Below are 27,033 nucleotides of genomic sequence, written 5' to 3'. Positions count from 1 at the left end.
CATCATTTCCTCGACGTGTGCCACACCAACCCGACCAACACTCACGCACGTCGCCCAGCATTTTCGATCCCACAAGCGAATCTGCCAGCAGCTCCATGGCTCCCAAGAAGAACAAGCAGCGAGAAAAGCAAGAGCAGAGCCGTGCGTCCTCCAGCGCGCGCGCGCACCAGTCGCTGCTGGCGAGCGCCGGCTCAGCTGCGGCTTCGCCCGCCTTCATCGGCTTCGCGAGCTTCGCGCAGCCGGCGCCGCATGTTTTGCAGGCCACGCCAAAGGGCAGCGCGTTCTACACCAAGCCGGCGGTGCAGAGCATCTACGATGGCTCGGACCACGAGATCGCGCTAGCGCTCAAGATGTTGGCCAAGAAGGGCGCCGTGACCAAGAGCAAGGCGCTGCTCACGTTCCTGCAGGACGTGCTGCCACCGCGAGCTCCCGCCGAGCTGCGTCCGATGCTCGGCCACTTCACGCAGCTCTACACGTTTGAGATGCGCGACCAGAACGACCGCAAGGTCCGCCAGCTGCTCAACGAGGTGCTGGCAGTGCTAGCTGACAAGATGCGGCCCCGAGCCTTCGTCCCGCACTTGCAGCGGCTGCTGCCCTACTGGTACTTGGCCATGCACGACGTGAACGCCGACGTGGCGGTGCTGGCCAAGAAGGCGTTCGTCACGCTCTTCCCGGAAGTTGAGATGCAGAAGACTGTGCTGGAGGAACATGTGCCGGCCATGATGGAAGAGTTCCAGAGCTTTTTCACAAAGACACCAGACACCTTCGAGGGGATCCCGCTGCTAGCGGATGAGAAGGAGGAGCGGTATGAGAGATGCGTCTCCGCTGCGGTGCTGAGCATTGACGCGGTGATCAAGTTCTTTGTGGAGAACGAGCTGACAGACAAGTTGAGTGATGATGACGCGAGTTGCAACGTAACTACCCTGGTGTCGTCGGATAAGTTTCTGCGGCTAGCTACGGCGTCTTCAAAGCACCCGAACTTCTCGCGGGACGGTGTGCGAAGAGCAATGTATTTGGCGATCGTGACGCTGTGTACAAATGCCAAGTCGATTGTCGCTGCGCGTGAAGAAGCGTTCGGCAAGGTGGTTCTCGGCGTTCTCGGAGACAAGAGCCCGTCGAACCATGAAGCTATGTGGAATGCGGTGCTTACGTTCCTGCAAACCTTCCCCAGTGTGTGGCATTCAAGTGCCAGCTTCCCTAAATTCGTGGTCAGTGCTGTTTATCCTCGTCTGTTTGCACAGATTAGACATGGATTCTACGGGTCTGGTCGATCGTCGTTCCCGACCTTGCTACCATTCTTATCGATGGTGCCGTTGAGTGTGGCTGTCGACCCTGTCAAGGGCCAATCGGTACTCTACACCGGGGTGCTTGAGCAATGTTGGAAGTTTATTGAGTCGAAGGACGCGCGATTCGCAGAATCACCGGCAATCACTGCATTCTTCGAGTGCATTACAGGATTCTTCAGCATCTTCTTGAAGGAGAGCGGAAATGCGGCATGGCTACGTGTACAAGATACCGCGCCTTTCGAGGCCAACTACGTGAACCAGTTTGAGAAGGTGTTCGTATCTTCACTCACGTCGACGCTCAGCTCGCCGGAGTTTCCCGAAGGAGGAGTTGTGTTGTGCGCTAGCAGCTTGCTGAAAATGAGCAGCCGGTTACACAGCTTTTCGGTTGAGGCCGATGTGGTGAACACGTTAAAGGATGCCTTTTTGGAGAAACTGCACACGTGGACGCGACAAGCTATCGGCACGATGATCGCCAAAACTTCATTCTTGCCTTCGCGGGTAAACACACTGATCAGCGCAGGTGTTGCTGACGCTAAGGACAGATGTGAGGACCGCGAGGCTGCGCAGTGGTTGTCGACGAGCAAGGAAATCTATGGACAGTCCCTAGACCAGATTGATACCCTAATGATGGAACCTGCGTTTACGCCAGTCAAGAACGCATCGATTGTTCAGCTACTGGAGGCGATTAATGGCGTTTGCAAAATTCTTCCATTGGATCTGCTGCTGTTGAATGGAGTAGATACACCAGTGGAGACACATTTTGATGATCACTACCGTCCCGTACTTCACGCCCTAGCTGAGTGGAAGAAATCACCAAACAGTAAGAGCGTTGCAAAAACAATGCGTGTTGCTCTGGAACTCACGCGGCCATTTTTCCTGATTGCGCGTGAAAAGAAGCAGTTTTTGCTCCAACTTTTTCAAGACTGTGGCGTTCAGTTCGGCGATATGGCAGAGGCAAGCGAGATCATTCAATATGGACTGCAATTCCCGGTTACTGAACAGGGTAACAAGCTGTGGCTGTCTTGTGGAAGTTGGCAAAGTCACTATGAATGTGGCGTGTCGGTGAGTGACCAATCCAATGCGACATTGGAGGCACTTCAAGCAATTTGGCAAGGGAAACTTCTAGACGAGTTCCTGATGATTAGCTTAAAGGGTAGACTCGACGATTTGGACGGTAGTGCCTTCGCTACTCTGCTGAAAGCGTGCCTTGGTGGCTTGTCCAACGCTCCCGTTGTGAGTTCTGATGCTGTTGTGATTTTGTGTCACTTCGTGATTCAAAATGGTGCCGACAGCAGCGACGCTGTGGTGGTGCAGATGCTGACGCACCTGTGCGAACTATTTTTCAAACTGAACGGGGGGCTCCCAGCTGAACTGGAATCTGTCGAGAGTCAGCTCTACAAGCTACTCTTTCATCTCTCAGCACGGGGCAGTTACAGGACTGAAGCAAGTGAGTTGTGGGCACGGACTGTGCGCTACTCTCTCAAGAAGTGGACATCTACGCGAACGGAAGTGTTTGTGAACGACTTGGCAGAGCATGTCAATGCTTTCCCGTTTGCAGATTTGCCACCGGGGACCGTGTCGTTTAACACCAAGCAGTTTGCGGCTTATGTCAAGAGCTACGTCCAGCTTGGTACCGATCAGGCATTTTTTTCAGTGTCTCAGCTGGTAGAAAAATTGGATGCTGTGAATGTGCGTTGCATTGCTGATGCTGATGATTCGCAGCTGAAACTGTTTTACAGCCGGGTGCTGTCTGGTTTGGGAGAGGTATGTGAAGATGAGCAAAGTGTGCACGTCCTGCAAGAGTACTTCATCTCTTTGGCATCAGAGGATGAGCAAAAGGCGGTGGACCTTGTTATGAAACTCGTGGACCTTGATGTCACTCATGCGTTATCGTGGGTCGTATTTCACTCGGATGATCACATTCAGAGAAGGCTCGACTTGGTGGAGATTATGGAAAGTTATTTGACGCTGGAACACTTGTTCGAAGCACTTAGGTCGTCTTCAACAGTAATCGACAAGACCCTTGCATTAGCGCTTCAAACGTGCCAGGATAAATGCACGCATGAAAGTGCACAGTACCGCGACTTGGTGTTCTTGAGCAAAAACCAGAGTGCTGTTGTAGCGAGTGAAAATGCGGATCTGCTTACGCAAGAGCAACACAAGAAGCTGGATGAGCTGATTGTCGCAGTACTTTCGACTTTCAGCTCAGTTGCTGTACGAGTGGCGTTCATTCAGACGCTCGTGGATCGAAAGGGAGACTGGAAGGCGGATGCCGCCCAAACTGTTGCTGTCTCGCTATTCAGTGAGATGTATCCCGCGAAGGAAGCTAGTGATGAAATCATCTCGGTGCTCCAGGATTTCTTCTCTTTGTGTGCCCGTGACGCCATTGCAGAGCCCGCTACTGGGTTCTTTGAGTATCTGCGATTGGTGGCGCGTGCAGTAAAGGTTGGGGCACTATCCAACGCCTCCGAACAAGGAATTATCGATTTATCAACACAAGAATCGGTTATGACGCGAATTCAGAAGATGTTGGCGCCAAGTTCGCCGACTGTTGTGGGAGTTAAGGAATGGATCGCTGCGACAGAGTATGTGAGTGCCCTGTCAGCGTATGTGCAAGTTGGATCTCCAGAGTTCCGCGATGCATGGGAGAATGTGGCACGTTTGGTGGTTACACATGCAATTGCAGGCAAGTCGGAGATTGCCAAAATTTCTGCGCTGAAGGTCCAGAAGCGCAGCTCTACTCTGGGTGATCGAAGGATTATGAAGGGCGACGAGGAGAAGATTGTGCTAAGTTACTCTAGTGAGCTAGCCGCAGCGCGATTGGTCTTGATGAATCTCGTGAGTGCGATCTATGAATCGAACCCAGATGCGCTGCAGGAGCTTGCTGCGCACTACCGAGAAGCTCTTCTTTCTACGGTGCTGTGTGCACTTTCAGAGAGTGCAGAGCTGAAGGCGAGTATTGTAACCACGTATGTGGCATTAGTGTCTCCGTCACAGTGCTTCCAGCTCACATACCTGTGGTTCAGCATCGAGAAGGTGCTTGCAAGTGCACTCCCGGCGCTGCGCTCGACCCTAACAAGCATTCACGATATTGACCACGTGAACCGGCTTGTGCTAGAGTCGTTCGGCGGGATTGAGACTTTAGCGTCGCTCTTCAACGGAAAGCGTTACCCGCTGCAACCAGTGCTGCGCGTGTTGCTGTACATTCTGGCTTCATACAGCGGTGCGCTCCGCTTGCACAACTACGATGCAAGTGCGATTGATGTGAATGCTGAGGATGAGGCAGCAACTGAATCCGCGTTGGCTAAGGTGCTCATTCCGAAGGCATTGCGCTCGGCGCTGCGTGCTGTATTCGCTGACAAAAATGGCGAGAGTGGGGCAGCGAACATTCGTATGCGCAGTCGAAAGCAAAAGGTGCAAGAGCGAGAGGATATCACGGGAAAGTTGCTACTCTGGGATCTTTTCTTACAGTTATTCCCTGCGAGTGGAGGCGAGAACAATGGCGAGAGCGGGGGCGCTTCGTCTACGTTAGTCGCGTCATCGCTGAGCTCGTACGTCACGCGCCACGGAATGCTCACAAATTTCCTGAACTTTTGCTCGGCGTTGCTGTCCCAAGAATCACAGTCCGCGTCGAAGGCAGCGGTCTCAGATCTGCAGGACACTGCGCTGTTTGACGCAACAGACTTGAGCAAGAAAGAGGATGACGAAACGTGGAGCCTTCACAAGACGCGCGTGTTCCAGCTTGGAACTCGCGTTTTCTTCCGTACAGTGGTGCGCCTCCCAGCAATGGTTCGGTCCTGGTGGAACGACGATTGCTCGCGCGGCACGCGTAGCTGGGCTGCCAAGTATTTCGAGGACCACATTACCCCGTCGGTGCTGGCCGCCGAGCTCCAGCTTATCCAGAAGGCAGGTGAGAATTCATCGGCTGCTGGCGAGTCTTGGGATGATGAGGAGATGACTGTGAAGGGCAGTCGTGTATCTCGCGAGATCACCACGACGTACATCAAGGACGAGTGTGCGCTGGAGATGGTAGTGCGTGTTCCATCATCCTACCCGCTGCGCTGCGTGGAGGTGGAGTGTACAAAGCGTATCGGCATCTCAGAAGATCGCTGGCGGCGATGGGTGCTGCAGATTATCCGTGTGACTTCGTCTCGCGACGGGTCCTTGTTGGATGCTGTGCTGCTGTGGAAGCACAACGTGGACAAGGAATTCGAGGGCGTGGAGCCGTGTCCGATCTGTTACTCCATCCTGAACCCCAAGAACATGGGTCTGCCGTCGCTACCCTGCAAGACATGCAACAACAAGTACCACAACTCGTGTCTGTACAAGTGGTTCAACCAGTCAGGCAAGAACAAGTGTCCAATCTGCCAGCAGCCCTTCTGCTGAGTACGGGTAGCGAATGGGTCATCGGTTAGTTAGCTCGTTGTTTTCAAATAACTTAGTGCTAAACAGGAGTCAAGATAGAGAGCACGATGTGTTTGCTTGTGTGCATCGCAAGAGTCGTCGGTAGTTCTAGCCGATGACGCAGCCGCAGCCCGCCGACTCCACCGTCTTCGCTGCACCATGACCTCGCATAGCTTCTACAGCAGTAACAACCATCAGCAACAGCCTGATTACTCTTTGCAGCATCTAGCTGCGTACCTCGCACTGCCTGCTGCGACCTGTGGAACACGGACACGTTCACGGGCGTCGGATGTGTGTCAAAGGCCGGCACGCCCGCAGACACGAGCGTGTGCGAGTCCTGCAAGATGCCGCGCCCCATGCAGATGAGTCGGACAGACTTGGCGTCCTCAGCAGGCGGCACATCTACACAAAACACCATTCCAGTGAGAACAATTGACTAATTGAGACTGTGGCGACCGCACGACCGACGTACTCTGGGGCCAGCTGTGCATGAGCTGCGCCTTGACCTGCGCCACCGTCGCCTCCTTGGGGAAACCCATCTCCACGTGCACGCCGTCCTGGTTGGCGAACAGGAACCTGAGCCGCAGCTCATCGGCCGTGCTGCCGTGCTTGCTGCCCATGTCGTCTTGGTCACCTTGAAATGTGAAAATTGAGTTAAAAAAAGTCGATCGCTCTACGAAGTGATGCGATTGGACAAAACTGTAGCGGGTCGCTGTCGCCGGGTAATGTGCAACAGCAATTCCAATGCAGTGGTGGCGCTGTGCTGGTCTCGGCGAAGGACAGATCTGTCACACGTTTGCAGTGCACATATTAGGATACAATTACACCCCATTTCGCCGACCTGGTGCAAGCGAGTTTTCCGCCAAAAATATCTCCAAGGACAAGCGACTCCTCCATATCCTCATAATCCTCTGTAATGCAATAATTATTATCTACATACACTGTCGACATAAACGACTCCCATTCATGATACTTACGTTTCCAGTGCTTTTTCCACCCTTTCTGCTACCGTTTCACAATCTCATTTTGCTAACTGCACCACAAGTGTCCGTGACCATCACTCCTGTGCATCATGCCTTCCTCCCCTGCGCGGCGACGCGCTAAGCGCCCAGCAGACGACAGCCGCAGCAGCTCCACCGCCTCCTCTGCAACATCAGCCACGTCGCCGTCGTCGCAGTGGACCCGCTCCATCCAGAACCAGAGCTTCGAGCCCAAGCCCACGGCCTACTCGCCGCACTCGCTCGAGGACGAGGACCCGCTCATGCTGCAGCAGAGACAGTGCAGGGACAAGCTGCGCGCGCTGCGTCAGGTACGTGAACGCATGCAGTTCTACCCACTGCAGCCGCCGGACAAGCGGAGACCGGCGTCGTATTCAATGAAGATCTCCACGTGCACGATCCTCTCGGAACGGTCGCTGCACTGGCAGAGTGATGGTCCTCAGGTCTCGAGGCACAATGTGGGCATCGATGCACTCGGAGGTCTTGAGATGCTGCTCTTCGCCTTCTTGTCCAGACAGGAATTGCTACGTGTGAGCGGCGTGTGCAGAGCGTGGAGAGCGCTGGGGAGGGACGATCTGTTCTGGGAGCCGCTGCTGGTGACGCACCTGGAGAGATATCCGCTGCGCCCGCTGTTGGGACTGGAGAGAGACCTGACGCGCCAACATGGTGACGTGCCGGCGATATTGGTGTACATGGTGTATCAGAGGCTGAAACTCGCACAGGCTGCGTACACACAAGAGTGCACTGACGCTGCAATGGCCACTGCAACGACAAATGTAGCGACGCGGTACAATGGCAGGTTTCTGGAGCTGTTCCAGACGTTGAACAGACAGGTTGGAGCACTCCCGAGATCGCGGCGAATAGCCCCAGGACGAGGAAACGATGCTGTCTCGTGTGTGCATTTGGTGGGTGTGCAATACAACACGGCTGCGACGACGCGGAGGACGCAGCAAGTGACACAGATGGCTGCAGATTTAAATCTACAGGTAGAGGGCGGGAATATTGGTGTGGCGGCTGGCGGTGGTGTAGTAAACGGAGCAGTACCAAGGCTTAACGAACAGCTCCCAGTAGCTGCAAACGCGCAGAATGGCGCTGGTGCTGCAGATGATGAAGATGTGTACAGTATTGCGGATGGACGAGATCGGGTGACGCTGAGTTCGTGGCTTTCGACCAAGCGGCGTGTGAGTGAGCGCACGATGCGCTCATACTTGCGCCAAATGTTGCTGGCAGTGGACGCTTTGGAACGGTCGAATTGTGAGCATGCAGACATTTCGCCCGTTAATATCGTGGTACACAGTCAGCACAAGTCAGACTTCCGAGCGAATATTTCGGCGGCTACAGGATCAGAGCCACAAGGAGAAGAAAGTGAAGATGAGGACGAAGATGATGACGGCGGTTTGGACATGGTAGAGGCCCGCGGATGCGAAGCCAAGATCTTCCAAGACTACCGCCAGCGTAGCAGACGTCGCACGCCCTTCTTTCAACTATTTGTTAGCCGGCGAAATTGCCAGCACACAGGTGGCAATCGAACACAAGCTCTTGATCCCGTTCTTGCAGTCGATGTGGACATGAATCTGCCTGCTGGTATGCTTGACCTCAACGGTGGTGGTGTGCGTGAAATCGCGCAACAGCATCATAGACTAGCGGAGGTGGAAGTGGAAGCTGCTGTTGCTGGTGGTGGTAATGGTGGCGTGGGAGGTGCCGTGGCTGCTGCATTTCGCAACCGATTGACGCTTCCCCACCCGAGCATGGTAAGCTCCGTGATTCAAATTGCAATGGCCGTGTGGTGTCGTGGGCGTTTCGTGGATGCCAACGCGTCCCCACTACTAGCTCTGTTACTGCGCTTCCCAGGCAGTTTTTCGAGCGGTTTGCGGAGTTTCCTAGAGTATGCCAAGTACCTCACCATTACCCATTCAGCTACCGCATCGAAATTGCTTCGTCACGACTTCCTTCAAACACCGGGTGCCCAGCTTGCTCGTCAGTCGTTACCGCATTGGTCAACGACGCCAATTAACGACGTCAACGAGTACAAGAGTAAGCTCGTGGCGTATTACGGCAGTTTGCCGTCCCGTGTGGAGGGACTCCTGGACGACAATTCCATCTCCTCTGTCAGTCCAACAGTAATTGATGAGCTCATGCCCCGGACGAACCTGGGCATTCAGTATTTTGTCAAAGCCCTGAAGGAAGATAATCTTTCTTCTGAGCGCTTTGTCAGCGTCGTAGCACCGTCTACCGCATCATCTTCTTGGGTGCGAAAGCTAGCTTGCACGCAGACCTGTACACTACAGCGCCTGGACCTGTCCCGCGCCCGTGTACCGACGTCCGTGCTGTTGCGCGAGTTGGCCACCCTGCCGCGCCTGACCCACCTACGCTTACCCAGACAGATTTTGCGAGATGAGAATCTGGAGCACCTCGTAGCTGCGCTGGCATATACCGATTTGCTGCCGCGCTTGCGAGGCCTCGATGAGGACGTGCACCAGGCCATGGACCGCATGGAGAAATCCTACCTCATGCAGCTCGACATGGTCACGTTTCTCCTGCAAAAACCTAGTGCGTCAAACGTAACCCACGCTTAAAAGTGTGAGCCTAGCACGTTGTGTATAAGTACCCGCTTAGCGGAGATCAAGTTCACTGTTCATGTAAACTCGCTCAACTAACTTGACGCAGTGTTAGTTCTTGCGCGAGGACCGCTTCGTGAAGAGATCAACCATCGGGATCTCCTCTAGTTCACGACGCGAGCACAGATACTCTCCCAGCACGATCGTCACACATGCAGCCACCAGGTGCACGAGCCACCAGTCCCACATCTTGGGAAACTCCTGCAGCACCAGTGCACGTCAGTCAGTCGCTACCCTCACGGCTTCCAGAGCCAACCACGCACCGAATAGAAACACTGAGCCAGGAAGTCGACGAAGTAGAGTGTAACACCAAAGTCCAGGCACTTCTTGGCGCGCTCCACAAAGAACGCCAGGCACACAGCACTGTAGGACAAAAATGAAACAAACACGTGAGCCAAAAGGTCAGCAGTGTGTCAACATCAATAAATGCACCGACCTGACGAAGCTAGCAGCCACAACAGCGACGCAGTTCTTCAGACCGTCGACAGTCACAATCGTTTGCGTGTGGTAGGCGAAGAACTGGTCCAGCGTCACGTGGGCGCCATGGCAAATGCCCAACACAAGTCCCTGAGTCACATAGTGCGAACACTAAATGGCACAAAGCGTTGCGAATACGCGGCTTTAGCCACTAAACAAGGTATCATCCGATGGAAGCGACGCAGTTGCTGTTAACTCTACGCACCTGCATGCACAGTATCTGCAACAGAATGAGCTTGGGCGCCCACCGCGCAGCGCCGTAGAACTTGGGCATCGTCTCCTTCTTTTTGTCGAAAATGTCCAAAAGATGTGTAAAATACAAATTGACTACTATGAAGTCATACTCGTCGTAATGAGTTCCTGGAAGTAATCAATTATCAGATGCTCACGTCAACATTGCGCAATGACTCCAGAGGAGACCAAGGAGCTCCTGCGGTTACGCGAGCAGCGGCGTCGTCACGACCGCCCAGCGGTGAGGGAGAGTGACACCTCGGACAGTGAGAGCTGCGGAGGTATCGGTGGTTTTAAGCGCCGCACATGGGTGCTCTTCAGCGTCATGGGAGGGCTTATTTACGGCTACAACGTCAGGTTTGTCATGCTCGACTCGCCCCAGCGATTTCCAGTGCTAATTCGCTGCTTTTTGATGCCTTTCTCAGTCTGGCAGCCACTTTGCAATACATGCGCGACGACCTGAAGCTCTCGTCGACGCAGGAGGAGGCGCTGAGCGCCACTGCCACGCTGAGCGACGCCTGCTCCATGCTGGTGGGCGGCTATCTGGCCGACCGCTTCGGACGTAAAGCTACGGCCATGTTTGCGTGCATGTGCTCTATTGTGGGGGCACTACTGGTTGGAATTGCCAGCAACAGCTTCTCGTGGCTCATTCTGTGGAGACTGTGCTCCGGAGTGGGCAACGGGCTGTCCATCCTGCTCATCCCTATGTACATTAGCGAGTGTGTGGACGCTGCGAGCCGCGGAGCTTTCCTGACGCTCTTCCAGCTTGGGTGAGTGGAGAAGTTGCTGGTTTTTGGTATGGTGCTGATGATGTTCGTGGTTGTTTTGTAGTGTGAACTCGGGTGTAGCTGTGCCGTACCTCTTCATGATCGTGGTGAGCGAGAACTGGAGAGCGTGTCTGGCTTTTGGGAGCTTGCCGGCGCTGTACGTGCTCTATAATTTCCACTTCTACTTCCCGGAGAGCATTAAATGGCTCCGCTGGAAGGAGAACCCGACGACGGATCTGGAAGATGGAGCCACTGACCTCTCGGATGAAGAGAGTGTCGACAGCGCTGGTGCTGCAGCTGTCGCCATCAAGCGCTCGAAAAATGGGAACTATCAGCGCCCGCACGAGCAGGATGCAGCTTCTCCGTCGTCATCGACTACTTCGAGTTCACCTGCTCTTCCACATCCTCATCGTGAGCTAGTGATCGGCATCTTGCTGGCCTATGTGAATAACTGCGTCGATGCGTCTCTCTTCTACGGGCCAGAGATCATCGCCAAGACGAGCTCGTCCTACTCACGCAGAGACGCGAACATTTTTGGGCTCCTTTGTTCGCTCGTGGCTGTGGTGTCGGTACTTTTTGCGGGACGATTCATCATTGCGAGGTTCTCGCGGCGACAGGTGTATTTGCTCTGTCTTGTTGTAGTCTGCGGCTGCTTCGTGGTGAGCGGTGGGATTTTTGCACGCTACTCCACCGACGATTTCGCGCACAGCTCGGCGGCATCGGCCAGCATCATGATCACTTTCGCCGTCCTGAACGTGTTTGCTGCCGTCGGCCCCAGCATTCTGTTCGTTGTCATCCTCAGCGAACTTTTTCAGGACAACACCTACCGCGCGCGATACATGAGCTACTGCACGTTCACCATGTCGCTCATCTCGTTGCTTGTCAACGGTTCCATGCTTTCACTCTTTGAAATGTTTGGTACCGCGGCAACCTTCCTAGCGTATGGGGCGACGTACATGGTGTGCCTGGTTTTCTTTTGGGGGTACCTCCCCGAAACAAAGCAACGACAGCTAGTGTGATACGAGCCGGACAAATGCACCACTCCGAGTCTTTTAATGCAGAAGGGCTGGACTTCGTCGTACAGTTCACTAAAAACAAGCAAGCATAGAACAGGAAGAAGTTGGTAAATATTGTTGATGACTGGACGCTGGATACGTCACAACCTTAGCATTTTTACTGTGATCGAACGGCAGGCGGTTGCTGGCTGCTTCCGTTTGTGCGCGCGCGAATACCTGAGTTTCCAATTACTCCATTCGTAGTTGAGCCCTCCAGAGCTCCGTATCGGACTGCGTACTGCTCAGTGCTGTGCTGCAGCCGCATGTTCTCTGTCATGAGCCCGGTCAAGTGGTCGTTCAGCACCATGATCTTGTCCTCTTTCTCTTGCAGCGCAATAAGAAGATCTCTCGATCGACGAGATCCAGTTGCAGCAGTTGCCGCTCCGTCGTTCTTAAGCCTTGAAGTCTCACGTTTCCGGAAAGCTTCAAGTTGCATGTCCTTCTCCAACACTTGACCCGTCAGGCTTTCGACCTCCTTTACAAGCGCCTTCATGTCAGCCTTCGAGAAGCGACTCTCCTTGAGTTTCGAGTTTGTATCCTTCAGCTCGCGCACGCGGTGTTTCAACTTCGCACACTTCTCTTCCCATTCGCGAACTGGTTCGGCACTCGTTTCTTCATTCTGATCAGCTCTGTAATTGTCACGCAACTCGCGATTCTCAACTTTTAGCTTGGAGACTTCTTCGCTCATGGCGTCCAACTGCTGGTGGAACAATCCCTCAACGTCTCTCCTTTGCTGCCTGTCTTGTCTTTTCAGTTCGCTACCACGGGGATGCAACGAGTGTTCAAACTCATCCAACCGCAATTTCAGCTCGTCGATCTGCTTTTCTTTGCGATGAATAAGCGCGTCCTGACGGGCCTCGCGATCTTGGTAGCTCCGGAGCAGCGCTGAGATTTCCAAGATACCGCGGTGGAAGGCACTGTCATCAACGTAGTTGCCATTTGACCCTTGGGCACTAAACTCAATGTTCAGCTTCCTCATCTCGCGACGGAATTGGCTGAGCATAGTCGACTTAGCGTCTTCGAGATGAGCGATTTGCGATGCGAGATCCTGCTCTCGCCTCACCGATTGCTCATACGCTTCCTCCAATTCTCGCATGGACACCTGCCGCGATTCGGAGTCAGCGGCGGCTGAATTCTTCGACGACAGCTTTGCCTGAGCTACTCGCTTGAGTTGCACTCGGAACTGTGCGTTCTGTTGCGTTAGCGACGCAACTTCGCTTTCCTTTTGACGTAGTGTGTCCTCAAGCTCACGCTTCAGATCGTTTTCCGCACCACGCGCCTGCAGAAGCTCGTCCTCTTTAGTAGCGAGCTCAGCCTCGTGTTGACGAGCCTCACCTTCACGCGCAGCTAATTCATCCTGCATCTCTTCCAGCTTCATTGTAAGCTGCTCAGATACGTGAAGATGACCTCTCGCATTATCCATCTCAGTCGTATTGTCGCGAATCTCTTCGTTCAACTGCTCGATTTCCTCGTGCAACTGCCCAATCTCTTGGTGCAAATGGTCGACCTCTTCCACCTTCGCATCCATCTTCTTCAGAGTGGCAGCGTTTTCTGCATCTAAGCTGTCGTATCGCGCTTGCAGGGATCGCAGCTCACGTTCTTTCTGCAGCTTTTCATGCATAGAGTTCTGCTTCTTCCCTGCCTTGGACTGCTCGTTGACCTGGAGTTTGTGCTGAAGTTTCTCCACTGACGCTTCCAACTCCTCCACGCGCGCTTTCTGCTCCTCTACGATCTGCGAGTTCTTAGAGAGCTCCGCGTACTCTTGTTTTTCAGCATGCGAGCGGTCCATAAGATGGCGGCTCATTTCCTTTTCTTGATCCAGCTTGGACTGCAGCTCTGCCATATCGTCCTCCAACTCAGCAACCTTCTTTTCTTTCTCTTTCAAATCGGCAGTGGCGTGCTTTTTGAACTGTTCATGCGTTGCTTCCAGCTCTCTATGCACAGCTTCAAGGCGCTTGAGGTCACCAGTTGCATTGTTTCGAGCCCATTTTTCTTCCTCGTGTGCCGCAATTGTTTGCTGCATCTCGTCGAGGGTACGATCCCGCTCCTCACGTTCGCGGTGTAGCTGCAGAAGTTCAGCATCCAATTTGTCGCAGTGGGCAGAATACTCTTCGAGTCGTTGCTGGAGTCCCACATTCTCCTCCTCGAGCTTGCGGAACTCCTCATTAAAGTGCTGTTGCTGCTCGTCTTGAGTCGAGTCCAGAACTGCCTGCAATTGGTTGACCTTTTCACTTTCTTCCTGGATTCGCAGCTCCATTTCGTGGGCCATTTGCTCCAATCTCTGAGCCAGATCCCCCTCCAACCCAAGCTGACCTTCGCGTAGAAATGACGTACCAAGTTGCATCACGCTTTTCTCCAGCCCGCGTTTCTCTTGATGAAGCGACTCGAGCTGGACTGTCATCTGTTCGTTCTTGAGCTGCAGGCTCTCAAACTCATACTGCTGAGCACGCAGTTTCTCCTCCAAGGATCGGACATTCTCTTGCAAAGTTAGCAGCTGTTGGTGGCCTTCATTCATCTGGGTGTCACGTTGCACAAGCTGAGAGGTCAGTCTTTGCAACTGAATCCGGCCATCCTCTGTAGCTATTGCTGTTGTTTGCTTCTGTGATTCAATCTGCTCGGTTGCCTGCCGCATAACCTCTTGGATTCTCAGCTCGAGCTCATGCTTATCCTTTTCGAGTAGCTGGGCAGATGTCTTCCAGTGCTCAATCTCATTGCGAGCTGACGAAATCTGGAATTCCAGAGTTGACTTTTCAGAAGAAAGTGCCACAATGTTGCGATTCATGTCTTCCTTCTCGGTGTATAACGAGCGGATTTCGTTTTGATAAGCGGTCTCCTGATCGCGAGAGCGGATGTGTTCTTGGTGTGCTTCATCCAATTTCGTGTCGATTTCGGCGCGGGTTGAGTCGATTAGCCGCTGCAGCTCCAGATTCTGTTCTTCCAGGCGCGCACGCTCCATTTGCAGTAGCTCCACTTCTCTCGTTCGCTCGTTGTCAGGAGAGAGGAATTGCTGGATATGCGCATTTAACTCTGCGTTTTCCTTATTCTTCAGCTCCAGTTCTTGTACACGATGTTCCAGTTCGCGCTTTAATGAATCGTTCTCACGGGCGCCTTCGTGCAATTGGTGCTGAAGATTTTCGCACTCCGTCCGCCACTTGCCGAGCTCCTCTCCATCTGCAGAGGTCCGCCCCTCGTGTAGCCCTACCGTCTTTGATGCCTCGTCAAGATCAGCTCGTAGCTGTTCATTCTCTCGAGTCATGTCGTTGAATTGTCCTTCGACCTGAGCGACGAAGTCATTGTACTGGTTTTCGAATTCGGTAGACTGTGACTTCATTGCTTCAGTATGAGCAGCATTCCTAGCAGCCATGTCTTTGGATAGAGTGTCAATCTGACGCTTTGCACGCTCTATTTCTTCCGTGAGTTGCTGTATCCTCTGGATATCCACGTTACGTGAATGGTGCTGCTGCTCGGCTTCTTGCGAGATTGCCATCAATCGACTCATTTCTGTGCTCTTCCGTCGGTTGATATCCTTCAAGCTATCAACCTTGGCTCGTAGCTCGATATTCTCTTGGTTGATCTTGCTAAATTGGTGCTGCAGCTCTTCTTCCACGCGAGACTTCTCGTCCAGCAATTGCTGCTCACGCTGTTGCATCGCAGACATGGCCTGAGCTTCGATTTGAGCCTGCATTTCTCCTGCTTCCTTCTTCAGCTTCTGGAATCGTGCGGACTCTTGTTGAAGGGATTGGGTGATCCTCTGACGCTCCGCGTCAGCCTCGTTGCGATGACCATGTAGCTCCGCAAGCTGCTGCTCGTGCTCTTGGGCTATTCTATTGGCATGCTCCTGCAGCTTACGGTTCTCAGCAATCAGGTGCTCCAGGTTTCCCTCACGCGCTCCCATCTCTTGCCTGTCATGGTGAAATGCATCCTCCAGCTCGCTAACCTCGTGCTCCTTCCTTTCGTATTTCGCCTGCCATGCAGAAACATCCTGCTCCAGTTCTGTCGCCTTGCCCACCACAGTCTCATAGTGTTCGCGCAGCTCGTTCATTTGCTGTTCAAGAGAGCGCATCTCATCAGACTGATGAGCTCCCTGCTGCTTCAATGTCGTATTCTCTTGGATGATCACTGAGCTGTCATGTTCCATTTGCTTCAACTGCGACTGGATCTTCTCATTCGCTTTCCGCATAGACGCCAGAGACGCATCGCGCTCCTTCAGTTTCGTCTCCACCTCTACCCCTGCCTGTCGTAGCATGGACACTTCCGAGCGTAGCTGCTGGATCTGGTATGTGCCTTGCTTCTTCAGCGACTCCACCTCCTGGGCAGCGAGCTGGTACTTCTCCTCCCACTTCTGTTTCTCCACCTTGTCCGCCGCCAGCTCCAGCTCCTTCTTTTTAAGAATCTGGCAGAATTACAAAAAGTAAAAACACACACACATATAAGTCTACACCGTCCTTCCAGCTCCTCCACGAAGCCTCCCCACCTCTCCGAGCCCTCGGACGAGTTCCATGTTCTGCTGCGCCTCCTCAATGGCCAGGTCCAGCTCCTTGCCCTTCCAGCGGTCGATGTGTCTCTTCTGGGACTCAATTACCGCCCCCAACTCCGCGAATCGCTGGATAATAACCGGCATGAGCGTGTGTTCAGCCTGGTGCTCCTCCTGTTCCTCCAAAGACGCAAAAACACGGCAGAAATTGGCTCTAAGTCGTCGTTTCCTCCTCCTTTTTCACTCTTCAGAGCCTTAAAAGCCCTGAAACCTACCAGAAAGTGCAGAAAGTCCGCGAACGAGCGCACCGCTGCCTTCACCTTACTGGGGGAGTATCTGGCGGGAGATTCCTCGAGACCCGAGGGCGGCTGGCGGCCTCTGGACGTCGAGAGGCGCCTCCGACTAGGCTCAGGCGTCACACTGAACTCGAAGTTCTCTTTCGTCTGCGGCTTCCGGCGCGCGGACTTGGGCGTCGAAAATCCCACGACCATATGTGGAGGTACGTCACCCATTTCCTCGTCGTCCTCGCGCTTGCTCTCGGCGCCCATGGACACGTCCGCCGCGCTCCGCATCATGTCGATGGCTGCTTCCCCCGCGCTCCAAGTTTGAACGCGCGAACTGAAACATGATATCGAGTTTAGCGGGGAACGATGTGGCGTACGTACATGATGTGATGTACACCATGTTGAAGTGCTGGTTGACTGATTTGTATTCATATTGGCAATTTTGGTTCTTGTACATGGCATCTTCTCTCTGAGTTTGACGTGAGAAGAGGAGGCGTTCACTCTCTCTTCGTGGAGACGTCGGCAACGGGTAATACGTTCAAAACTAGTGCGTCGCAGCGGTTAGCTGCGCTGGGGAGTCCTCTCGTTCGAAGAAGGGTACGCTGGCTCTGGGTCGGACAAGGTGAAGCTGTAGCCAGAGCCCTCGATGCCAGCTTCGACAAAGCTCCTCCGTGAGTACGGATCATAAGACAGCGAGGACGCGCGGGGCATGTCCATGGGCGACCGCTGCGCCTTCACGTACATGAAATTGCCTGATTCATCCGACCCGTGGCCGGAGTTGGGAGAGTTTGTTGGAAGCTCGTTGGTGTTTGACAGCGGCTGGATTCCGAAGAAGCTGTATCGACGTTCCTTCTGTTGCGCGGCTTCCTGCTCAGCTCGCCGTCGACGCATCATTGCGAGTCCTAGCACCACAAGACCTACGACTGCGAGGCAGCCCAATGTCAAGCCGAGAATGAGGCCGACATGGGAAGTTGAGCCATCGTCAGTAGAAGCCGATGTCGATGAAGCCGTGACTGTCATACGCACGAACGATGCGACATCGAATCGAAAGTCGTCTCCGTTCGGCACCACAGCATGCGCCATAAGCTTGTACGTTCCCTCACTCGGAATTTTGATTGTGGAAGAGGAGAAGAAGGCGTTGCCATCCATGGTTGAGAAACTCGTTGCCTTCGCTGTATACACCAACGTCTTGTCTGCCAAGAACGGTGAGCATGCTGTGTCGTTGCAGTAGTAGATATTCACCTGGGGCAGGTTTACGAGCTGGCCGGTAGATTCGTCGTAGACTTTTGTGGTGTTCGCTATAACCCCGTCCGTGCCTGTGTACGCGGTCTGCTGAGCGACAGTCCAGCTCACTTGGACACCAGAGTCTACTGAAAACGATCTACTGGAGACCGACATATTCAACGTGTACGGGCAACTGGAGCTGTTTCCTGCGAAGGCAACGCTCGTAGCTTCAACGCTCTCGTCGTCGACAGCAGCGACAACTTCCCAGCAATACGACTCACTGCCATCGACCTCGTACGTCTCACTCTCCACCTGCTCCGCCACATTTGTTTCGGTTGCAAAGACTTCAAAGTACTTGACAATGTCGTATCTCTGGGAGTCTGCGTCGACCCCTGCAAGCGTCACCTGTACGAAGCCCGCGTACCAGCCAGTCGACGAAACAAGGATGTCACTTGCGTTGAATGTTGCCGTATTCTCCGACGTAAAGTTCGCGGAGAAGTCAGCTGATGTTATGGTTGTCGTGCTGGAGTACTCGTCGCAGTTCATATCTCGCTCGCACAGCTTCACAATCGAGCCCACAATTGTGTAATACCCGCTCTCGTTGGTGCTGTCGTCGCCTAAGACATAAACCGCCTCGAGAGGCGATGGCAATTGGATCTCCTTGGACGAGTTTTTTGTCAGCGTGGCTGTCCACACCACATCAAAGGGTTGCTGAGCCTGCACGACATCATTAGCGTCGATCACCAGCTCTATCTCGGAGCTGTCACTATTTGCAAGCAGAGCGGTAGCGTCCAGCAAGTCATCCAACGGGCTTTGCGCTGTCACGCGGCAATAGGTCGCGACATTGTCATATTCACTGCCAAAATCAGAACAAATACTCTAGTCAGCACCCAGCCTCGAAAACCAACCTCCACATAGTAGCAGGACTCACATAGCCTCTACTTCCACCGTCTTCACGACGATATCCGCGAACGTCTGGAAGTAGTACAGTAGCGTAGCGTCATCGGCGTTCCCGAGCACAGCGACGGCTGCCACCGTGTAGTTCCCTTCTTGAGTGAACGACAGGTCGTCAAGGGTCTCAAAGTACGTGGCGTCCGAGCTGGAGAAGTTGCCTGACTGCGCAGTGGTAAACGTCCCGCCCAGAGTCGTCGGTGTGCACTGCAGTCGCGACTCGCACGTCCGCACGTAGGAGGCGAGAATTTGCACTTGTCCGTCGGAGCTGAGCGTGGTCATCGCGTCGGGGGGCGTGGGCACGTCCATGGCGTTGCTGGAGTCTTCGTCGAGCTGCACGCCCCATAGCAGCGCGACACTCTCGTTGGGCGCGTAGGACGCGGCCACTAACGGGATCGTCACGTCCACGGCGCAGGCCGAGCCGCTGTAAGCGGCCAGCGCCTTGAGGAGCGACGCGGAGCCGTCGATCTGCCAGCAGCTGGTCTCGTCGGCCTTCGATACGCCGAAGAGAAGCGTAACGGCCCCCAGCGCCACGAGAGAGCGCATGGCGATCCAAACGAGAAGTGGCTCGGGCTTGGAGCGAGCTCGGGATCAGCTTTTCGCATTGAGCGAGCCTGTCTGCTTCAATTGAAGCACTGGTCACAGTGGTCGACGACTGCGGCGCGAAATGATTGCTGTAAAGTTCCTCAACCGAGGAGAAAATGCGGATTTAATGTGAACATTAATGCATCGAGTGTTGTTAAACCAGGGTGATTGACCTGGTTCTATCAGAACATGCTGAGTTCTGTGGGACCTGTTTTGTCATATGTCTTATGTACCAAAAGTAGGTGAGTCATAGGCGATACTTTATCGAATGACTTAAATTAAGTATGTATTCATCAGCACAACACCGTGTATTGGTATTTTGTGAACGTATCCGCCGCCAGGCCCACGCTGCCTCGAGACAAAACAGCCGACACTGATGTCACATCGGCGAATGGCTTCGCCTTCGCGGACGAAGGTCATGCTCAACTTACCATGTATCGCTCCATCGCGCCGCGTTCCAAGCAGAAGCGTCGTAGCTTCGGTGGCGGTGTCTCTTCAATTGTCGCCGCTGACCATCGCTGATTGTCGAGTGAGTCACTAGTGAAACCGACCGGTCAGCGAGCTTGTATGCGCCCCACCAAAACGGAGCTTGTGAGTGCTAACGTTACTCCTTGGACGTAGAAGCAACTGGTGCTCCACAGGCACCGAGGTCGAGCTCCGCTAAGACTTACTTTTAGTATTACAGACAATCCTCTCGGTCGTGATATCCTGAGTAGTGATACCCTCCACGGAGAGATATGGGGAGGGCTCCCGATGACCGTCACCATACAAGCACGAGTCAAATATACCTCTACCCTCTAGTTACTGGTTTGTGATACAAAACACGTCATTATCACTATTCAAAGGTGCTTAACTATTGCTAAGGTCCATTTGGTGCAGGACGTCCGAAGAAGTCGAGCATCGACTTTTGCTGCTTGTGGCCTTGTCTACACGCAAGCTCCTCTCTAAATACTCGCTGCATCGTTCGAAGCCCGATAACGTCCCTTGAACGGACCCCCATCGCACCGGCGGTAACGAAAAGTTGTGCTATCCATTGAAGACGCTCCTTCAGCTCCTCTGTGGACAGGTTTTCGGGCGTTGGATAGGTTGAAGAAGTGCTTTCTTCTTCTTCGTCCTCGATACCGCCATCACCGACATCTTGACCGCACCCATTCTCGCGCTCTGAAGACTCGACCCGGCAGAAATCTTCGTCCGTTGGTTCATCCGCGAGGATGTTCTCGTCCGGTGGGTTCAGCAGCTCTTCAACCGACATCGGATTCGAGGGGTGGAGACGCGTCAGCATCTCTGCCAGCTCGTTCACGATGTCATCCTCCACGCCCGGCTCAGCGTACTCGCACGTGTAGTAGTCAAGCAAGCCAGTCTTCTTCCAGCAGTTACTGAAGACGCTGGGAAGCAGGGCGTTCCAGCTCTCGATGCTCCACAGTACTGCCTGCTGTACGTCGACGCTGTAGAGCTGTTAAGTTCAAATGTACCAATTTTACGGCACATTTCTGCCTTGTAATAACTCCAGCGAGTGATAATGTGGTGGTTCCCGACGCTATCACAAAGGAGAGGATTGTCTGTACTAGTGTATAATACTCGCACTTAACACGCCAAACTTCACTCTATGTTTTGGTGGAGTGGCACACCGGACGACGTAGCGCGAACTGGCCTTCTGGACATTCAGACCGCTTTTCCCACTCACGTGCGGGGCGCCAGCAGGTCAACGGTGGCCACGCTCCCGCAAGTCCATTCCGCCGCCGCCTTCCGCTCACCTCCAAGCAATTTCAACCCGAGCTCCTTAGCATCCGGCCACCATGTACGTAGCAGCACTGCGACTGGCGAGGCCGTGGAGTCTAGGGTCTTTTGACTAACCTCGTGACTATGGCAGGGTGACGTACAAAATGGACGGCAGCACAACGTACTGCTACTACCTCTCGGAGAAGTACTCGCAGGAGCAGCCCGTGGAGGACGACGTGCTGGTGCAGGACGAGGGCAGCTCGTGCCCCATCACGATCCGCGTGGACATCGCCGACGAACTCGAGAAGAACGCGCTCATCCCGCTGCGCTACACCGCCACGCTGGACACGTCGACCGCCGACGCCAACTTTGAGTTCCCGGACCCCGTCGTTCGTGTGTCCGTGCCCGATTACTTGATGAGCAACACCAACACGACGACCGAGGCGTCCGGTAGCACGAACGGGACCACGTACGACGTGGCCGTAGCCAACGTGGTCATGTGCGACTGGCGCTCGTGCGACGTCTTCTCAACTGCCGGCGAGAGCTCCACCTACTACGCGTCCAGTAACAACCCCAACGATTTTTCCGACAACGTGGCCGTCTTCGGCTCAGAGGAGCTCGTGATCCCTAAGGACGGAAAGTACACAGGTTACGTGCATCTCGTGGTCAACATTGCTGGCAACTCGCGCGCCGATTTCGTCACCTTCTTCCCTGTGCAGATAGGGGATGTGGCCGGCACGACGCCCAGCAGTATCACCACGGATGGCACCACCACGTACTGCTGGACTTCCCAGGACGTCTCGGTGTTCGACCCCAGCGTCTCAGGTGACCTCACCATTCGCACGGGCGCATACTGCCCTGGTGCCATGTCAATGTCGCTCTCGTCCACCGAAGTGAACGTCGGTGATACGGTTGATATCGCGTGGATGCTGGACATGACGGACTCGTCTACCGACGACTCGACACTGATTGCAGAGGTGTCGACTTCGGATGCCATCAAGGACCCACGCACTGGAATCTACTCAGTTGTTCCCGTGTCAGTCTTCAGCGGTTGTCAACGCAACCTTGCAGGTGCCAACTGCTCCACCTACTCGGGTGATGACTCATCAACCTTTGATATCGTGGCGTACAATGACATGAATCTCACGAGCGACGCTGTCAGCTACTCGACTAACTATACATTCGACACGTCGGGCCAGTTCACGATGTTTGGCCGCGTGGCCATGGTCACTGTGGATGGCGAGCGTATCGATATGGCCATCTATTCCAGCGTGACGGTCTCTGTCAATGGAGGCAGCAGTGGAAGCTACTTGTTCCTGTACATCGGTGTTGGTATTGGCGCGGCAATTTTGCTAGCCGGAATGTTCTTCTGCTACATGAAGAAGCGCCACAACAACGTGAGCACGAAGGATATCCCCTTCCGCCAGCCTGTCAGTGTGCTGGAGCGCTCGAGCGACTACACCATGGCGTCTTCGAACTTCTTGTCGCACAAGACCCCCGCACAACTGCAAGGACTCGAAATGAGCGGCGACTACTCTACGGGTAACGTCAACCCGTCATACCTTGCGGTCAACGCTGCAGACAGCGGCGTATTCGACAAAACTATCCACGCAGAGCCCGGTGAAATGGGCGAATCGGTGGAGAGCAGCGAGTCGTTCTCGCTGAACCCGTACGACCGCGCCAGCTTTGCAGGTTTGAGCGATGATGTCGCGAGCTCCCGACCGTCCGAGATGAGCAAGTTCTCGTTCCAGTCTGGCTACGATGACGACACGGAGTGGGAGTTTGATACCCGTGAGATCCGAGGTGTCGAGAACAGCGGCAGTGATTTCAGCGACTTCACGTCGGACCCTGGCACCAGTCTGCCTGCTTCAGGCACATATGAAATGGGCCGCGGCATGCCGATTTTGGAGGAGGACGACTTTGACGAGCACCACGACTTTAAGAACGACCACCACCCGTCTGACTCCACACTTGACCCGCGTAGCACGACAAGTTCGGGATGGACGGTCAAGTAAACTCACTGAGAGTCAACTGCGAGGCCCGCATGAAGTTTGTGGACTCACAGCAGTATGGTTAACGACGCTTTGTTCCGCAAAGCACACAAGCGTGAGTGGATGTCGTGTGTGTTGGCAGTTTTTATTATTATCAAGCGGTGTAGATGAGCGCAAGGGCGGCGAGCTTGTAGGTGATGCGGTCGTGGAAGCAAGCCAGTGAGGAGAGAAACTCGGCGATTCCGTTGCCTAGAGGGATAGTCGCGGGTCAAGTGGTAGCCAGGGAGCGACATCCTTTCGCAACTGTGCCTTGGGCATTTTAGAGATCATCATGTCTAAATGATACGTACGTCAAGCGATTTCAACTTGCTCGTTGCATTCATGCGGCTTCAAGCAGCACTGCTCCCTGTCTCCAGTATCAATTTTTCCTACAACTTCACTTCCTACTAGCAGCACCACTCTAAACTAAACTGCGATGTGCTCGTGGTCATCGGACCCATGCATTGCTGGAGGGCTGGCCAACTCGTCGTCAGCCTCCTGAATAGCGCCATAAGCATCAGGCTGGATCGACAGCAACACAGCCCGGTCTGTAGCCGACGTCGAGGACGGAGCGGCATACTGAGACGGGCGCTCGTTCGACGAGTACGACGAGGATACTGACTCGTGCCGCGTCCGGCCTCGACTGACAGTCTCAACGTCCACGGACAGTAGCGATGACAGGGACGCCATGCGGTCTTGCTGCTTGAAAGAATCCACATGACCAACTGAGTGGAAGTGCGCCTGCAATATCACCTTGAGCTCGTCCTGAATGCACAGGATGCGTGCTTCCAGATCCACATCGTTAGAGTCGGCTCCAAACGGACACTCAATCGAAGACGCCACGTTGTCCAATGCAAACAGCAGCAACGCCGCAATGCCCACGTAGAGCGGCGTCATGAATCCAACCACAGGTGACAGCGCCGCCCCCATCAGCAGCAGGTACCCCACAAAGCACACGTGCAAGCACTGCGCCAAGTTAAAGGCGATCGGTACGTTGCATAGGTTGAAGATCCTCGTGTACATCTGCGGCAGCGTGGACACGATCTTGTTCAGCTCCATGGCCTGCTCCACCGTCACGTAGCTTTTCCTCCTCGCGCGGTTAATGGTGCGTCGCAGCCAGAGTTCCACGATGGCCGCGCGCATCTTGTTCGCCGAGCCCACGACGTTGCGCTCTCGGTTCCACGTGTGCTCTCCAAGCGTGAGCACTTCGGTGCTCGAGAACTCGTCCGCCTCTTTCTGCGTGAGCAGCGCACGTAGCTCCAGTGGCGCGTCGCTCTTGTTGCAGTCGTGGAACACCAGCGTCACGTACAGCAGGATGTAGCGCTTGACGTCGCGGATGAACTGGCACTTGTTGCGGATCTGCGCGCGGTCGGCCACGCCCTTGCGCGAGAAGTGCACGAAGGCGCAAGCGGTGGCGGTGAGCGTGCGCGCGGCGTCTGCAATTGCGCTGACGTCGGCCACGCCTCGTTGCCATTGGATCAGCGCTGTGAAGACGCGGAGGCCTAGCAGAACCGCCAGGAAGGCCGACGCAGAGAGCAGTAACTGGTCCAGCGCAGCGGCGGACAGTAGTGTCGGTTTCTCGCGCTGCAGGGCGGCAAGCGCAGCGGACAGCGCCGCGACGAGGGCAGCGCGGCCTAATGTGGAAGAGGCTGCCAATGCGGAGCCCTCCGAGTGCAGCAGCAAGCGCCACAAGAGGCGGTTGCTGTAGTAGATCATGGCGGGCAGGAGTTGGTGCTCGGTCGACTGTGGGAGTGGTGTAAAGGGCGGAACGAAATGATTGTGCGTGAATCAGAACCCACGGAATATCATATTTGATATGACGGTAAGTAGGTCTTCCGCATTGAAGAACGTGCCATGCGGAGATGCGAGCAGTGCCGGCGATCGCTCGAGAGCGAGCTGCTCAGCGCACCAGGTACGGGCTTTAGGAGGACCCAAATCTGGTGCATCGTGTTCCTCTTGCAATAATCTACATTCTGACGTGTTGTTTGCTTGGATTTGTGCAGTATTGGGTGAGTCCTACGTGCTTCTCCCCACCGCCAGCGCCTCCCAGAGCATGCTGCTACTGCAGAAGCTGCCGACGAGCACAACGACGCCACCGGAGATGGGTGAGTCCGGCGCCTTTGGGGAGGATCTGTACGCCAGCGCGCGCTACAATCTGTCGCTACAACAACAACACCAACAGGAGCAGAGGCGGCAGCAGGCCCAGCGACGTCGAAAGCTCCAACAGCGGCAGCGACGACAGCAGCAGATAATGAAGGACAGCTACATGGAAGCTACAGCCGGGAAGTACTTTGAGGCTCATGTTGGTCGAGTGAGTCAGGAGGAAGAACACCCAGAGTTGGAGAACAGCATGGTGGCCGTGCCCACGTACGCAGATCTTAGCCACCACGTTCAACTGCTCACGAGCCAGCAGGCACATTGGTGCGAACCTATGGAAAGAAGATTGTCAATGTTTTGAGTATTTTGTTACTGATCTAGTGGTGTAGTGCTGGATTGCCGGTGACGACTCCAGTATGCAAGGAGTGCATGGACGGGATGGTTACGATGATCGACGGGTGCGATCTTTGGGTCTTTTCTTGGTATACTTTTGGGCTAATAGGATGTTGCAGGCAAGCGGAACGGGCTCGATATGAGAAGCGGTGCTTTGCGGGTTTCCTGCATAATACCACGAGCTCGAGTGTTCACAGTGAAGACATCGAGCACATTGAAGACAAGATCCGATTTGTACGTGATATGCTTTTGCTCGGACAAAGGTGCTTCTCATGCTCGTGGCGCTGATTGCTTTCGTTTTTGTTTGTGGCGGGACCAGTATGAGAATGAGCTGAATGCATTGGAGGAGAATCTGAAGCTGATGGAGAGCGAGAGAAAAGTCATTGCTCAACAGCAAGACTCGATGAATGAAGAAGAGAAGGTTCTCATCTATGAAGAAGCAGAGCTGTGGGAGCAAGTCAATGGGCTACAATTACAGGAGGCTGTTTTCCAAGGTATTCGTGATGCGGGCACAGCGCAAATTGACGCGATGGAGCGTAAAGTGGCGTCGGCCAAACACTTGAATATCCTCACGGATATGTTCGTCATCGGGCATGATGGCGCATTCGGCACCATTAATCAGTTCCGCATGGGCCAGTCGTCGTCATTTGCAGTGGAATGGAACGAGATAAACGCTGCCTTTGGCGAATGTGCATTGTTGCTACAGACGTTGGCCAGCATAGTTGGTCTGGAGTTTTCAGAGTACGTCCGAATCCTCACGCACTTTCTCGGACTAAGTTTCTAACTACCTTCTTTTTCTGTCGGTGTTCGGTCTGTTAGCTTCAAGATTGTACCGCTAGGCAGCTTCTCGAAAATGATCCGAACGAGCAACCTCCGCATGGAGTACTGTCTGTACGTTGTGCTATCGTGGAGACAATGCGTCACTGTGGGCTCATTTTGGCGTGTTTGTGTATGGTACTTTCTGCTCTGTAGACACGGTTCGGACCAACAAAACTTTGCCGAGTCTCACTTCAACTTAGGCTTGGGTGCCTGGATTACTTGTCTCGGACAGTTGATGGCGTTCGTCCGGGCTCGAGATCCGTCCATTCGGCTGCCGTACAAGATTGCGAAGCACTCTATCGGTGGATATTCCGTTCTCTTCCTGAAGAACAAGCACAAGGAGTGGACCAAGGCTCTCAAGTATGCGCTGACCAACTTGAAGTGGGTGCTCACATGGGTCTCTGCCCGAGGATACACCAGCACAGCACCCAGTGTGGTGGCATCTGTTGTCGTTCCAAGGAAAGCTCCCCTCTCTTTCGCTTCAAGCGCCCCCATCAGCGACTCGAAGCAGACCGTCGTGATCATGGAGCACTTCTCGTAAACTTGTTCTTCGAAGTATTTTAGACCAAAATGAATATGTACATGCGACAGAAGTGCGTCTAACGTCTGCCTTCTCTTTCT

The 27,033-nt window shown here is 54.2% G+C and overlaps 10 protein-coding genes across 10 annotated transcripts; 5 read left to right on the top strand and 5 right to left on the bottom strand.

Moving 5' to 3' along the window:
* Positions 1–95: 95 nt before the first annotated feature.
* KRP23_2140 (E3 ubiquitin-protein ligase listerin) lies at positions 96–5,672 on the top strand (the record flags this gene model as incomplete). Its single annotated transcript, XM_067886834.1, has 1 exon — positions 96–5,672. The coding sequence occupies one exon, from the start codon at positions 96–98 to the stop codon at positions 5,670–5,672; it is 5,577 nt and encodes a 1,858-aa protein (XP_067749479.1).
* Positions 5,673–5,798: 126 nt separating this feature from the next.
* Positions 5,799–6,310, bottom strand: KRP23_2139 (uncharacterized protein; the record flags this gene model as incomplete). The annotated part of the gene is made up of 3 exons (XM_067886832.1): positions 5,799–5,866; positions 5,928–6,092; positions 6,163–6,310. The coding sequence occupies 3 exons, from the start codon at positions 6,308–6,310 to the stop codon at positions 5,799–5,801; spliced, it is 381 nt and encodes a 126-aa protein (XP_067749478.1).
* A 452-nt stretch (positions 6,311–6,762) lies between these two features.
* Positions 6,763–9,264, top strand: KRP23_2138 (uncharacterized protein; the record flags this gene model as incomplete). The annotated part of the gene is made up of 1 exon (XM_067886831.1): positions 6,763–9,264. One exon carries the CDS (start codon positions 6,763–6,765, stop codon positions 9,262–9,264), a length of 2,502 nt encoding a protein of 833 aa, XP_067749477.1.
* A 93-nt stretch (positions 9,265–9,357) lies between these two features.
* On the bottom strand, positions 9,358–10,057 carry KRP23_2137 (Protein SYS1-like protein; the record flags this gene model as incomplete). The annotated part of the gene is made up of 4 exons (XM_067886830.1): positions 9,358–9,507; positions 9,570–9,669; positions 9,743–9,894; positions 9,989–10,057. 4 exons carry the CDS (start codon positions 10,055–10,057, stop codon positions 9,358–9,360), a joined length of 471 nt encoding a protein of 156 aa, XP_067749476.1.
* A 129-nt stretch (positions 10,058–10,186) lies between these two features.
* Positions 10,187–11,800, top strand: KRP23_2136 (putative polyol transporter 4; the record flags this gene model as incomplete). Its single annotated transcript, XM_067886829.1, has 3 exons — positions 10,187–10,371; positions 10,440–10,784; positions 10,846–11,800. 3 exons carry the CDS (start codon positions 10,187–10,189, stop codon positions 11,798–11,800), a joined length of 1,485 nt encoding a protein of 494 aa, XP_067749475.1.
* Positions 11,801–11,954: 154 nt separating this feature from the next.
* Positions 11,955–16,885, bottom strand: KRP23_2135 (uncharacterized protein; the record flags this gene model as incomplete). Its single annotated transcript, XM_067886828.1, has 3 exons — positions 11,955–16,229; positions 16,311–16,490; positions 16,586–16,885. The coding sequence occupies 3 exons, from the start codon at positions 16,883–16,885 to the stop codon at positions 11,955–11,957; spliced, it is 4,755 nt and encodes a 1,584-aa protein (XP_067749474.1).
* Positions 16,886–17,155: 270 nt separating this feature from the next.
* On the bottom strand, positions 17,156–19,315 carry KRP23_2134 (uncharacterized protein; the record flags this gene model as incomplete). The annotated part of the gene is made up of 2 exons (XM_067886827.1): positions 17,156–18,674; positions 18,750–19,315. 2 exons carry the CDS (start codon positions 19,313–19,315, stop codon positions 17,156–17,158), a joined length of 2,085 nt encoding a protein of 694 aa, XP_067749473.1.
* Positions 19,316–21,237: 1,922 nt separating this feature from the next.
* KRP23_2133 (uncharacterized protein) lies at positions 21,238–23,088 on the top strand (the record flags this gene model as incomplete). Its single annotated transcript, XM_067886826.1, has 1 exon — positions 21,238–23,088. The coding sequence occupies one exon, from the start codon at positions 21,238–21,240 to the stop codon at positions 23,086–23,088; it is 1,851 nt and encodes a 616-aa protein (XP_067749472.1).
* Positions 23,089–23,529: 441 nt separating this feature from the next.
* On the bottom strand, positions 23,530–24,819 carry KRP23_2132 (uncharacterized protein; the record flags this gene model as incomplete). The annotated part of the gene is made up of 1 exon (XM_067886825.1): positions 23,530–24,819. The coding sequence occupies one exon, from the start codon at positions 24,817–24,819 to the stop codon at positions 23,530–23,532; it is 1,290 nt and encodes a 429-aa protein (XP_067749471.1).
* Positions 24,820–24,957: 138 nt separating this feature from the next.
* KRP23_2131 (Beclin-1) lies at positions 24,958–26,953 on the top strand (the record flags this gene model as incomplete). The annotated part of the gene is made up of 7 exons (XM_067886824.1): positions 24,958–25,015; positions 25,107–25,524; positions 25,590–25,658; positions 25,713–25,827; positions 25,913–26,334; positions 26,413–26,484; positions 26,566–26,953. 7 exons carry the CDS (start codon positions 24,958–24,960, stop codon positions 26,951–26,953), a joined length of 1,542 nt encoding a protein of 513 aa, XP_067749470.1.
* Between the last annotated feature and the right edge of the window lie 80 nt (positions 26,954–27,033).

This window comes from Phytophthora ramorum, assembly GCF_020800215.1.
Source record: "Phytophthora ramorum isolate Pr-102 chromosome Unknown Phyram_PR-102_s0002, whole genome shotgun sequence".
In the NCBI taxonomy this organism is placed as follows: domain Eukaryota; phylum Oomycota; class Peronosporomycetes; order Peronosporales; family Peronosporaceae; genus Phytophthora; species Phytophthora ramorum.
The sequence above is the reverse complement of the archived record's forward strand: the minus strand, read 5'-3'. Positions and strand labels throughout refer to the sequence as shown.